Raw genomic sequence first — 14,308 nt, 5'->3', positions numbered from 1 at the left:
GAAGATATTTTTGGCGTTTAAAGGATTAGGCTGTGAAATATGTGAATGGTTAAATGTGCTTTGAAGAGGTTGGAGGAATTTGAATACAAGATTCTTTTAATTTGACGCTTTAGACGCCTTGTATTGGAAAAGCTGACGTCGTTAAGGAATTTGAAGCGGCTGCAAGTAGCCGTTTTCTTTTCAGCGAGCAACAGTCTCGTTCATTCAATTGGCAAATGTCGCAACGATGTGCGAGAGCCACTTATGAAATCACTGATGAAACCACGGTTTTTCTCTGTGACTTGGAGATAAGGTTCATTCAAGATTCTGAATTCCAAGTTGTACATCTTCTTGTCTGTTTCCCCGATCTTAACCTATATTCTGCGATACTTGAGTATAATCTGCGCGCTATAATTTATCTTCTTTCCTTGTACAGTTTAACAGGAATCTATAAGGTGGTTCCAAAGTCACGATACACTTGAAGAATACCTAACCTTTCGTCTAAGAATAAGTCGAAAAGCAGAGTACAAATTTTCCAATATAAGGCATCGTTTTTTCTTTTTTTTTTCTTTTTTAATTAAAAATGTATTAAATTCAATTAAGTCGATGCATTATCAATACAATAGAATTTTGCACGGATATTGAATTATATCATATCACTGTATGTGATAAGACTTATATACTAGATGTTATTCTGCTAGAAATCAACTCTTTATGATAAAATTCATAGTAGTGTACAAAACTATAGTAGTGTATAATATTGCGTACAATGTGAGTTGTACAATGTGTATGCGAGTGTCGTGTGAAACGTTTGTCTGTGTCTGTTTGTTCCAGAGCACAGTAGCAGCCAGATAGATGGTAATCGATCTGACCACCCTATTCGACCAATAGAGTAGATTGCGTTATAGGAAACGATACTGTCTGCTTTTTATCACGCGTTTCGTCTTCCATGTGTCGCCGTTCTACTGTATCACCTTACACGCGTTCCAGAATACGCGTTACTTGGGTGTCCATTAGCATTGACAAGTTAACTTTTTTAATAGCAGGTTTTAATGGCTTGTATTAAGGCTGCCAAATAGCTGTTATTCACTTTTTGTTTTCCTAGTCTGTCTTATGACAAATGATGCAATTTTTCAAACATCAATGTGTCTAACAACTGGTATGTTGTTATATTCAAACGTTCACGTGTTCAAAGTACTAAAATACCAAGATACTAGTATACTGGTGTATGCAAGCATGAAAGCATCGATCCACGAAATATACTATCACGGTACTAAGACACTAAGGGAGTGATTATTGAAATATCAAAATATTAAAATATTAAGAATTTCTTAAATAGAAAAAACAACATAAAATAATACAAAAATCTGCAACGAACTACTTGAAATAATTAGGTAAAACCAACATTACTAAATCAGTGCACGACCTTTGGACATTATTAAAATTCGTACTGTTTAGTTTGCAAGACTCTATCGTTCAAGGTCATTGAAAAAGATATATATACGTATATATCGCGTAACGTAGTGACGTTTCACTTTTAACACCAACCTTACCAGGCCCGGTCAAATGACCAGTTCCAAAATTTAATTTAAGATTGTACATTCATTAACATATATTAACGAAAATTGAGAAACTGATTAATTAGATAATATAAGAATTTATATAAAGTTAGATGAACGGAAGGAATAGCAGTGAATGTATAATTTCAAATGAAATTTCGAAATGTAGTTTCAAATTAAATTTTGTAACGTAATTTTAAATTAAATTTTGAAGTGTGATTTCAAATTAAATTTTGAAACGTGATTGCAAATTAAATTTTGAAATATAATTCCAAATTAAATGTTGAAACGTAATTGCAAATTAAATTTTGGAACATAATTTCAAATTAAATTTTGGAATATAATTTCAAATTAAATTTTCAAGTGTGATTTCAAATTAAATTTTGAAATGTGATTGCAAATTAAATTTTGGAACATAATTTCAAATTAAATTTTGAAGTGTGATTTCAAATTAAATTTTGAAATGTGATTGCAAATTAAATTTTGGAACATAATATCAAATTAAATTTTGAAGTGTGATTTCAAATTAAATTTTGAAGTCTAATTTCAAATTAAATTTTGAAGTGTAATTTCAAATTAAATTTTGGAACGTAATTCCAGATTAAATTTTGAAGTGTGATTTCAAATTGAATTTTGAAACGTAATTGCAAATTAAATTTTGGAACATAATTTCAAATTAAATTTTGGAACATAATTCCAAATTAAATTTTGAAATATAATTTCAAATTAAATTTTTTGGTCATTTGACCGGGTCTGATTAAGGTAGCGTCAAAAAGCTACTTGCAAGCCACCTTTAAGCCACATAACGGTCAGATTGTTATTGTCAGCTGGCCATGAACTAGTTCAGTTCCATTTTGAGGTATAAAATCCAGATCGAGATTAATTCGATAATGTTGTGAAACGGCCACGATGATAACGGCTGGCATTGAATAGCTGCATGTCATGTGAACATGAAAGTGTGGTCGGTCTATGTTTGGGGAAGCCCCGGGGAATTTGTGCCACGTTTCTTTCAAATGCACGCTTTCGTTTCGTACATATTGGAGAACGTTAAGAAATTTGTGTCGTTCGATTGTTTGAAGAATATCGTCTGCTGTAATTGTTATGCAAATGATTTTGTAAAACACGAACTCGATGACTGAAATATCAATGAGAAGAAAAAGGATGGATTGTGCGCATCGTATGTCAGGAACATGTATTTCTAAACTAGAACTGCACTGTGACAATAGCTCGTTATAAAATATAATTAGAGTATTTTCTAGAGTATTTTCTGTACAATTCTACTGTAGTAATATTCTTGTTAATATTTCAGGATAATAACACTTATAATTAGCGTTGGATTATTATGAGAAACGAACGCGTGCGTGTGAGTACGTGGCAAGAAAAATTATTCAACATACTGAAAACAAATTATCTTTACACGTAGACTGCAGTATGACATAGTAAATGACAGAATGACATAACAACCATTTTTTTGGTATGAGTGGACAGCGATATTTTTTTCTTTTGTTTTGTTACTAACGGTTAGCTTTTGAAGAGTTCAGTCTGAAATATAGGTATGTCTTCTTCGAATATAAATAATTATTCCAATAAAGGATTATTACATCTTCTAATTTATTGCCTATAATTGGTAATCATATTCGTCATCTTCATTCTTTATTTTATCTCTTTGTAACGACATTTAAAAGGACTTTTATGAGGCTATATAAGAATTTTGTCTATATCAAATACCAAAAAAAAGGAATCTATCAAATTTTCTACAACTTCAATTTTAATTTTAATTTCAATTTTCTTAGAATAAAATATTCCTGATTCAGTTGGTTCAACATTTTTCTAATGAAAAATTCCTTCTTTTCTATTGATTTCCAGGATTAGAGAGGAGAGGCCATCCAGAATGGTTCTAACCGTGACCGAGGACACGCCAGCAGACATGCTAGCCGGTAGCATGGAGCTCCTGGTCCAGTTACCTCAGGAGCATCATCTTCAAACGCAGAGGGTCACGGTGCAGAGAAGGTACACTACTCTTTCGAATTCATCTTTCATATATACTTGCCCCAAAAGTGGGTGGCACGTCTAACAAATAGCAGCATCTTTAAAATTGAGAAGGACTGACTTGCAACGATTTAAATAAACAAAATTAACGCATAATTTCATCATAATCAAATTTCTAAGTGAAAAATAGAATCAGGTGTCATTTTTGTTATTTTCATTTTATAAGAAGAATTCTATGGATCTCTAGGAAACCTAAATCTAGGGATTCTAAATCTAGGAACTCTAGGGATTCTAAATCTAGGAACTCTAGGGATTGTAAAGAACTTGGGGAAATCCTAAGGAATCCCCTATTCCTCGGCATGTTTGTCAAATTATGTCACTTTCGTAGTAGGAGTTTAGGTCTAAAACATACTTTGCTATAGCGAGCATATGAATTAGGGACCTTCTAACGAATTCAATTTAATTTAGTTTGTAATTAGCATTGGAAATTTGAGTTTAATAATCAGTTTAGATTAGTTTAGCCCAAGCTTATGTAATTTGTTTTTGTAATACACCTATATAAGGTTTGTCTAACGGTGTAATATGCAACTGACAATGAGCAGAATCATCCTAACCGCCCTGAAATTAATTTAACGGTCCAATTAGCAGATTAATTCGCCGATTCCTGGAACCTCCAGGCCATAATGCCTGTAATCATTGTGTTATTGCAGCGTGACGCTGTTCAAATTACGACCAGACGTTGTTGGCGCATAATTATGAAACGTTCTCCTCTTGTTCAATCACTGAGATCATTCTCATTAACATCATCTAGAATCTAGAAAGTTCACCCTTCATTTTTGCCCGATTTAACTTGGTCAGCTTGTTGCTAACAGAAAGCTCTGCAGACAGAAACCAGTTTATGCAATTACAGGAAAGCTGAAGACATAGAAACACAAAGAAATATTGAAATATCAAAGAAAATGTCCAAAGTGAAAGGAAATGTTCCTTATACAGTGGAGCCCCTTGGTAACCAGAACCTCTGTAACTCAGAAACCTCTGTAAGACTACAGTTTTGTTCATTTCCTTCCGCTCCGCTGCGAATACCTCTGGAAGTCGAAATAAAACTTACGTCAACTCGGATTATTTGTCACGTGTCCACAGAAGCTAATCGTTTTTCGTCGGTCGAACGCATAATTACCATCGTCTATCGCTTATGTAAATTTTGCATTTATGTACGTCGAGTAAAACGAGTTTCAAGAGAAGCTTAAAACGCTAAACGCTTCCCAAAAAGGTGAATGTAATTATACCTTCGTACGAAGCTTCTGTCCGTCGAAATTTCGTTTGTTCAACTTCTTTTGCTCGAAAACTTAGGTAAGACAAAGCCTGTGTAATTTGAAGATTTCGGCTCTTCCCTTTAGGTTCGAGTTACCGAGGTTCGACTGTACGAATTAAATTCTAGATTCTGTCTTTATTTGGTTCTACTCAGAAAAATAGGAAATTCCCTGAGAATCCACGCAGCCAATCCACTAATCACTTTGCAGTTACTTCTTCTACAAATTTACTTTTGATTACTCTATAATTGTAGCTAAAACTACGTAAGCTATGAGAAAAAAAATTCCCTATAGCGCGATCACGCAGTCGTTAGAAAAGCAAATAAATCACCGGTTTCTCTTAATTGGCGATAATTCTTCGATAAAAAGCTCCTGAAATATCCAGTCATTTTCCCTGTCCATTCTACTCGAGAAAATGTAACCTGCTCCATAGTGCACTTAGGCTACGAACAGAATCTTTATATCACGGTGCTTTCTAGAGATGCTAAAAAAGAAAAACCACTAGAAGGAGAAATTCAGTCGACTGTTTCTTTAGGATTGCCTTTTTCCACTTACGTATTGATCTCTATTCGGTCTTTTTTTTTCTCTAAATGACGTTTACTCGATCCTCGTACTTTCCACAAATTCGGGTCGCCCCATGAAAATGGTAGCTGTTGAAGAAACAATACTCTGGAACCTATCAAAGAATTATTTGTTGACTAATGATCCGTTTACCGACGCGAGAAAACGTTTCAGTTGAAAGAAAGTACCCATTCGTTATTCCATCCGTGCTGTGAGTAGTGTTTTCTCGTTCTTTGTGGTCTACGCTTGCTGTTATTACCATAAACTAATATTTTCTTAGGCGTGCAGCCTTTGTAAAAGTTGGAAATTTTGTTGGACAGGCAGAAAATGCAAAATCGTGCGCTTCGGAATATACAAAGTAGCTTTAAGATAGCGAGAATATTCAATGAAACAATAGAAATGGTTTCATTTGTATAATATACTGATAATATAGTATTAACATTATAATATAATATAATACAGGCTAAATATAATATTAATAATATAATATTCATTTTTATAGAAATAACGAAGTTTTTAAGAAACAAAGAAGTGCATTGAAACAGCCATAATTACGTGAAATAAAGACACGTCTAGCGAAGGAAAGGGTAATCCCCAAGGTAGCCATATTTGAACAGCAGCGGCGCATGCGTTAAGAAAGCGCGCGCGCTTTAAATTTCAAACTCGGTTTTCTCAAAATCAGGCAGTTGTCTTCAAAAATGTCTGCGTTGTTCCTTCTTTTTTGTCTTCGCCTCTTTGTAAACACACTATCATTGTAATAAAATTTCTATCATTGAAGTGAAATAAAAATAATTTTAAATAAGAATGAAAAATTCAGGTGTAAAATACAAAGTTCAGAGACTAATTTCCTGAGACGTGTCGACGCAATGTCGCGGAACGACATGGCATAATGTGGCATGGCTTGTTGCTTCCTTGGCGTGCAAATTTTCGAATTCTAAACGGTTCCTTGGATTTCTTTCTGTTCACAGTATGCCGATGATGGACCTCCTCGTGCAGATCGCCACGGCACACAAATTGACAGCTTCTAGCTACACTCTGCAAGCGATTGGAGAACGTGGAATAGTTCTACCTCATCAACCTAACACGCCAATTGGTGCATTGGATGCACTTCAGGTATTACAGCTACATATGTTAGGAAACTATAGTCTGTTCAACGAGTCGAGATATCTAATAGCTATAAACACGTATGCTCGTGGTTGTACTTAACCTGTTAACTGTGGGCAGTCTAGTTGCTTTACGGCAAAGTAAGTAGAAGGTTAAGTATCGAAAGTATTTCAGTTTAACACTAACTTACCAGACCCGGTCAAATGACCGGTTTCAAAAGTTAATTTAAGATACATAATAATAATAATATAAATTATGGATCTATAGAAAAATAACATACAAATTTTTTAATTTGTGATTTAGATGTGCACAGAAGACAGCAGCATATGAAGCGATGCATCTCACACTTTTCTGCGCTCACATCGTTCGAAAATCGTTCATCACATATAAAACGGGCCATATCTCGATCTTCGTTGTCTCTGGATGACTCTATTGCGAATTTCTTTCTGAAACGCGCGTTCCTAATTTCGTCTCTTGGGTATCCATGTAGAGGAACGAAATTAGGCACAAAGTCGTATACTTTTGATTGTCAGTTCTAATCGATAAGCGACAGAACGAATCCACAGAAAGATTAGAAACGACCAATTCCGTCGTCTTTCCTGTCATTCAAATATAGCGGCATTTCTATTTTAAAATTCCAATTGTCAGGCTGAAGCACTTAACAGCAAAGATTGATCAGGGGAGGAGATTTAGGCTCTTTATTCTACGCATAGGTCGTGGACTTCTCTGTAATTTTTCAGATAATTTTTTCCCTCCTCACAAGCTCTATGGGCTTCTTTCTTGGGTGGAAGATCTCAACAGGAAGTTGTATCAAGGAGAGTAGAATAACTCTTGAGTCTGCAGTTTTTCTGCCTAGGGAAACGAAGGGTTAGAGTTGAGCAAACGACTTGGAATTCCATGAATCGTGCGATCCTTAATCTCTAAGAGACGGTGTAGTTGTTTTTTTCTGAAGACTACTTCTAATCTCTTCTAATCTTGTAGAATTACCTTGCCGACCTCTAATCGCAACCGTTTCGTTGCACGTGTCTGGTGTCTTTCGAGAAGTCTCGACCATTTCCTATGTATTTTTGAATTAAACGGAGAAAACAAAATTTAAAAATTGAAAGAATAATTTATCGATGGCAGAGGAATTAGGAAACTTTCCTTTAATTGCTCATTTTTATATTCATAATCTCAATTAAGGGTATATTGCTGTTTCCATGAAACAGAGAAGTGATTCCGTGTGAGAATGAGAAGTGATTCAATTTATTTTTCAAGTATAATTCCACTATACAGCATAGTTGATTAATATTTATAGTGTTAAATGATCTTTCAATAATATTATTAATTTCCCTTTCAATTTTCATATTAATTTTCATTACAATCTTAATATTAATTTTAATCGTGATAAGTTTATTAAAGAATAGGGATTCTATTGAAAATTATTCTGTCTTTAATGTTGCAGGTAAAGCTGCTACCTAAGCAGGGCACTTTTGTACCAAGAAAATCGAAGCAAGTTAATCAACCGTTCGAAACCACTTTTAGGCTACAGGTAAAAAAGAAAAATATGTGTATTTAATAATCTAGTCATATACTATATCAGAGAGCCAGCGAAATTTAAGAGTCCAAGTAACCTGTAAACATTTTCTTAAGACTTCAGATTTCAATATGCTAGCCTTATTGTTCCATTTTCTATATCTGATAATTTATCAAGTAATCAGCGAGCACTAGAAAAAAATCATGATTGTGAAACTGTTGTAGGTACATCTACCAAGAAATCAACTGTGGGTGTCCAGAGTCAGTCCGAAGATGAATCTAGGCGAGATCTTGGATCAAGTGTGCCGCGAAAAAGATTTAGATAAGAACAAGTATGAACTGCGTCATCCAGGTAAGCAACATAAATACGTTCCTATAATTAACAAACTCGTAGGAAAATAGATAAAGATGAGAAAAATAACAAGATAAGTAAGATAATAATTAGGGCAATTGAAAACACATATACAGTTAAATTAATATTATTAATAGATTGTATAAGGTACGAGTTAACAATATTGACTTGTTAGTTACTAGGACTCTCAATTTCTTCTATATAACAACTCGTTTCTGGTTATAGATCTCCCAATCTATTTTTCAATCCATTATATCTTCATTATCTGTTTACTGAATTCAACAATCTTAATTGGATAGCAATAGGGTCTATATCATCGAGGAATCTATGTACTAGCAAGAGCTAAAATTAATCTAACTAAAATTAATTTGTCGTTGTTAATTTTTCATTATATAATCATAAAAATTCCTGATTCAGAGATGCTTTGGTTAACAAATTAATAATTTGCTTGCACAACAACGAAAAGACCTATGGTAGCATAAATAAAATTTTAGAATTAAACTTTCTAAATGACAAATTAGTCCATTATCTGATTTTGCTTAAGATAGTAAAATTGAAAAAGGAAAGTTTATTACCTATAACTTGTAACTTTCTTTCTCTATCGAGTCTTTAATGTCATTAGTTGATGAATTACTGCTCAAATGATACATGATTCAAATGATACCAGTCTAAAATTTCAGCAATAGTAACTAGGAACGTTGACCTGAAGCTTGTTAAAGGTTTAGCAGAGGTATCAACTAGTGGCGAACTGTGTTAAGCAATTAAGACGTTTACATAAGATTTCAAGTGGAGATTTATTATTTGAGGTTTGCCCACGCAGAGAACAGTTTGATAAGGCTGTCCCAGATGATTGGTGGATATTCATTGCCCTGGAAAACGTAGCTGGGACGGAACTAGATTCGTTCATTTGCGCTTGATATTTAAACCGGTAGCACTGGCCAGGTTACCTTTTTCAAGATATAATACCAACAGGTTTACCCGGTCAGTCGATCATATTTTTATTAACGCACTTCTTCCTTGAATAAGCAGAGCATTATTGAACTCGTTGTATAACTTCATCGTCTTTTTGTACGTAATTGAGGGAGCTTTCTGGAAAAAGGAAATCCATGAGACAAAATTGTGGATTGAAAGAATAAAGTTAGAAGTCTAAAATTTTAAATAACAAAACCTCTTATTAATGATTGTTTCTGTCAAAAATTAAATTCTTTGCATTCCAGCGTTTCTTCACCCTAGAAAACGGGATTCCCTATCAATTTCTGAAAACCAGTCAACCAAATTTTTTTGGGCTGTTAAGGGATTAATGGAATATGGTTTGGATTGAAATCTATAAGAAGGTTTTACAGAATTTAATAATATTAATTATTAATCAGTTGTTATTTCGATAATAGTAATTAATCTAATCTTTTAAGATTCTATTGCAGTGGTTATTCCATATACAGTACTAGTTAACGCTCACGTGGCGCTAGTGTAGCACCACCAGTTGCCATAGCATTAAATTACATAAAAGGAAAGAATTCCTGAAAATATTATTTCGTATCAAATTGCGCGCTGTGGCATTATTTGCGTGATGAATGTTAGCATCAATTTTCAGAAATAGATATCAGATTTGCCAAGAAGTCAGTAGCCGCGCGCATCGGCTGGGTTTGCTCAAATCAATATGGCTTCTGAAGCCATCCAGATCATCTATGTGTATATATATATATGTATGTATACACGCATGTGCACACACACATACACACGCGTGCAATAATGTCCTAATTCAATTTTCTTGATATTCTGCATTCTTGTTCACCAGACGGAAAGTCTTCCTAACAAGATATACAATTTTAGGACTATGCATCTGATTTCTCCTTGTTTTTGTAATCTGAACAAACTTTGGAGGGTATTTCTTGATATTATCGTGTATATTCGCACAATTCGTGCATGGTGATCTTGAACAAACTATCAGCACTTCAGACAACTGCAAATGATGACTTTCTCTCAGAGAAGATACATCATTACTTCCTGCAAAAGGCAGGAATAACACGAGAGCCTGCGTATTGAGATTGTTTTTTCAACTTCAATTACTTTTGCCATGAACCTCTTGGTTTGATTCATTAGTTTGCAACTGGGTTTGCTCTTTTCTTTGTAAGAAACTGCACCCTTAATGTAGATCAGTATTAGAATTTCTAAAGTATTGAAAAAGGAAGACAGAAGCTATTAATATTTAACAAAATTTATATAGGAACTTACACGGGGATTTTAAAGTTTCTAAATTATGAAGGAGAAAAATTCTACAATTTTTTTTTTTTTTTACAATTGTTTTAGTTTCATGTAGAGATCTACCATGAGTATGTTAAAGCAGTGAAGATTAGAAAGAAGATATTAAATCTTTTGATCCTTCCTGGACCAAATTCTTTCTCAGATAAGAAAAATTACTTTCTTTCTTAGTTATTAGTAAAAAAGAACACACTTTTTAGTAGTTTTATAAAGGAAACATAATGTATTAAATTTTGAGACCTTTTTTTTTAAATCAAACAGTAGTAAGTAGGGGTTTAACCTACCCTCTTAAAGCAGAAAATAATCTTCGCCATAAAGATAGCAATTTCAAATGAATCACCCTATAGATCATCGACTGTAGAATACCCTACTACATTCTAACATAACCAGATTCGCTGGTAAATGGCTCGGCCATCCTCCATAGCCTATTCTCGATACTATGAACACCGGCGGGAACTCCCCGATTATATATCTCGCGTACTTACGCGCCGGTGCACGAGATATTTCAGTTAGCTAGTTACACCAAGCCAGTTGTGTTAAGATCGCTATCGCAAGGTTGCCGGCCGACTCTTCCACTTGTTACTCCTAGTCGTTAAGCGTGCATGCCTGGCGTTGCTCTTCGGGCTCCGTCGTCCCTGCGGAAACCCAGGCTCCTTTACACTTGTTACCGATCCCTTGGACCTGGAAGAATCTCTTTTTGCGCTCCTAAGCCGCGCCTCAACTGGAATCTGCTGTTTCAAGCAATTGATTCGGGTACAAGGATCTTGATCCACTTTGGAGAATCATTGTTAATGAAGAGAATATTTTGAGGTACTGGATATTCAAATCTCTTTTGGTCCACGTTTTATTGTATTTCCTGTATAGGAGCTTTTTTATTGGAGGAAGCATATATTCATAGGATATCTTCATCCTTTACTGGAGAATAATATAGTAATTGGAATATTCTCTTTATTAGAGGATTGCCTAAGATGTGTTTTGGAAGATCATATTGATGGGAAGAATATTGTATACATTTATTTTTCTGTGTAGGTTTCTTTGTATTTCTTGTAATGATGTAAAGAGAGTTCTTTTTATGAGGGGAATTAATTCTTGGTTAATAAAAAATCTACTGTGATTCATTGAAGATGCTTTTTACGTGAAATAACATTTGTTGAACGATATTTAACGTTGAAATAGTCCTTGACAATTAATTTTCTAAAAGAAAGAAATAAAAAATTCAAAAATTGACTTTCTTTGCAGCAAGCTTGGAGACACTGGACCTGTCGCTGTCATTGCAGGATTACCATCTTCAGGAAGTCACTCTGTACGCCAAGCAAGGTAGATCACTAGGCTCGGCACTCAGCACTCAAGATATAATGGCTCTACAAAGGCAAGAAGAGCGACGTAGGCAACAGGCGAAGCAAGGTGTCTTTGGATTTGTGTTCAAGAAATCTAAGGAGGGTTCCTTGAGTACCGATAGCCTCGGAGGACGTAGTGCATCACCAGCGAGGAGTGATGAGACTGGAAGAAGCACGAGTCCTTTACAACCGCCTACCAGGCCTCAGAGGAAGCGGAGACCCGCGCCAAAGCCGCCTATTCAGGCTCAGGCAGACGTTAGTAATGTTAGTAGAATTGTTCTGTATACAATATTCTACATCCTATTGTCTATATGTAAGAATGTTATAAAAATGAACAAATTAATGACAATTAGTCGCTCGGAAAAGTATTATGCAAGACTGTCTTTTTATACAATTAGCAGATTATAAATTTAAGTCATCTGTTAAAATTTAGCATAATACTCTATATTTTTCGAATATTTGTTTTTGATATTTATACAATTAAATGATCTTAATATAATACATAAAGATAAGCAAGTGTCAAAATATTTCTGAATATCACTATAAATCTTATATACAATTAGGATAATTTTAGCAAAGAATATATTAAGAATCGTTACTGTCATCTTTGGAAAATATGCCGCTAACTATTCCAGGGTACAGAAGAGAATTGCGCAGACTCCAGCAAGGACAAGGTAGTGATCAGTCACAGTCGTAACAGCAGTGACAGTTCAGGCTACCATGAAGCTTCTGTGTTAAGTGACAACCCAGATTCCGCTGGGAGACTTCCAGAAACGTTGCCCAGGAGGAACAAGGTTCCACTGGAAATGCCCAGAAAATTAGCTCAAACATCACAATCCAGCAAGAGCTTGAGCAATCTGACTTCTGTGCCTGGTACGCTTAGTCACGGAATTAGCAGTACCTCCTTAAGTTCCACAGGTCTTTCTTATGTTATATATATATATATATATTATGTTACATATAGATCTTTCTTATGTTATATTAAGCGCGGGTTTCCTCTTTTCAACTTCATAGTTTTGTTAGTTGTTGTTAGTTTAATAGTAAATCTTGTTTGTAAATGTTTTTAGTAAAAGAAATAGTAGAGTAGTTGTAATAAATATAATCCCTAATGATGATGATTCAGTTGCTTTTTCTCTCTATCAGATTTCCCCGTTCAATTTGTTAGTTTTATTATAAATTAATTATTAGAATAAAATTATCTTCCCTTGCTGTGCTATTCCAAACATCTATCAAATTATTCGTATCAAATTTTAAAAAAATTTTATTGAATTTTTCTAGGATTACGAAAGAAAAGGGTCGCACCTCCTCCGCCAGTAACCAGACCTCTGTCGTCCGCCATCTCCACCCAAGCTCTGGAACGCATAGTCGACTCCGAAGAGTCTCTAACATCAGACATGGATCCTTCCAAACCTCCTTCCGACATCAGTGTCCCTTCCAAAGCAAACTCGGACATAGAAGAGCGTCCAAAGGCCAGCTCAGACATCGGAGTAACAACACTCGGCTCAAAACTATCCAACAGTATTGATTTCACCAATCCAGACAGCTCGAAAGTGGAATTAGAATTGAAGGGCAGCAAATGTGATATTGAACCGCGCCACAGATCCGGGTCCATAAACGTTAAGTTACCTAGCACGGAACCAGGGCACCCTGCACCCGTAGAAGACGCTCCTGTAGATTCTAGATTGCCGCGGAAGAGAGGTAAGCTAGTACATAGTTGCACTAGTATAGATAATAACTTCCCCTCCTATAGTTTCGTATCTAAAAATAGCTTTGAGAACGGAAGAGATGGAACAGATTTTGTCGAACAACGTACTAGTCTCTTTGATCCAGAGAAACTTAAATTACAGGCCAAAATTCAAGAATGTAAGGTCGAACGTAGGAACGGTGAAGTACCTATAGATTTTAACAACTCCTTTCTCAGGAATAGCTCTGTCAGATACAAAGTTAGCTCTTTAGAATCAGAAAATAATTGTTCCTCATTAAGGTCTGAATTGCAAAAGTCTCAGAGCTTTGTGTGTTCCAATATGGTCACTCCAAAAGCTAGACAATGGGCGAAGATGCGCTACCTTCCTGATAGTCAGGGTATTTCTAATCAGAGTTCGTTTAAATCTCAGAGTAGATTGGTTAAGATGCAAACTGTAGTTAATTTAGATAATATAGGGACTAATATCGAGGACATACCAAAACGTAGTATTTTAGAAGATAAATCTATTCCTAAGAAACTGCATGTGGATAATTATATTTGCGGGGACAGGTGTCAAGCTAAAGCATTGAAACATAGTTCCAGCTTTCAAGTTGGTTATAAATTAAGGGAAACTAAGATAGTAAGCGCCTTTGAAAAGC

The 14,308-nt window shown here is 34.9% G+C and overlaps 1 protein-coding gene across 9 annotated transcripts in view; it reads left to right on the top strand.

The window, feature by feature from the left end:
- Positions 1 to 14,308, top strand: part of LOC117161224 (uncharacterized) — a 96,285-nt gene that overhangs the window by 75,502 nt on the left and 6,475 nt on the right. For 8 of the 9 annotated variants that reach the window (XM_033342600.2, XM_033342595.2, XM_076625767.1 and 5 more), the window contains 7 exons: positions 3,405 to 3,548; positions 6,367 to 6,511; positions 7,947 to 8,033; positions 8,243 to 8,369; positions 11,868 to 12,229; positions 12,601 to 12,883; positions 13,244 to 13,663. In XM_033342600.2, the coding sequence (XP_033198491.1) occupies positions 3,405 to 3,548; positions 6,367 to 6,511; positions 7,947 to 8,033; positions 8,243 to 8,369; positions 11,868 to 12,229; positions 12,601 to 12,883; positions 13,244 to 13,663 (1,568 nt within the window). The remainder of the gene's footprint in view (positions 1 to 3,404; positions 3,549 to 6,366; positions 6,512 to 7,946; positions 8,034 to 8,242; positions 8,370 to 11,867; positions 12,230 to 12,600; positions 12,884 to 13,243; positions 13,664 to 14,308) is intronic. The other variant, XM_033342596.2, reaches the window with a different exon arrangement.

Source organism: Bombus vancouverensis, chromosome 16, assembly GCF_051014615.1.
Source record: "Bombus vancouverensis nearcticus chromosome 16, iyBomVanc1_principal, whole genome shotgun sequence".
Taxonomy (NCBI): Eukaryota; Metazoa; Arthropoda; class Insecta; order Hymenoptera; family Apidae; genus Bombus; species Bombus vancouverensis.
Note: the sequence above shows the minus strand (reverse complement) of the source record. Positions and strands in the feature narration are given on the sequence as shown.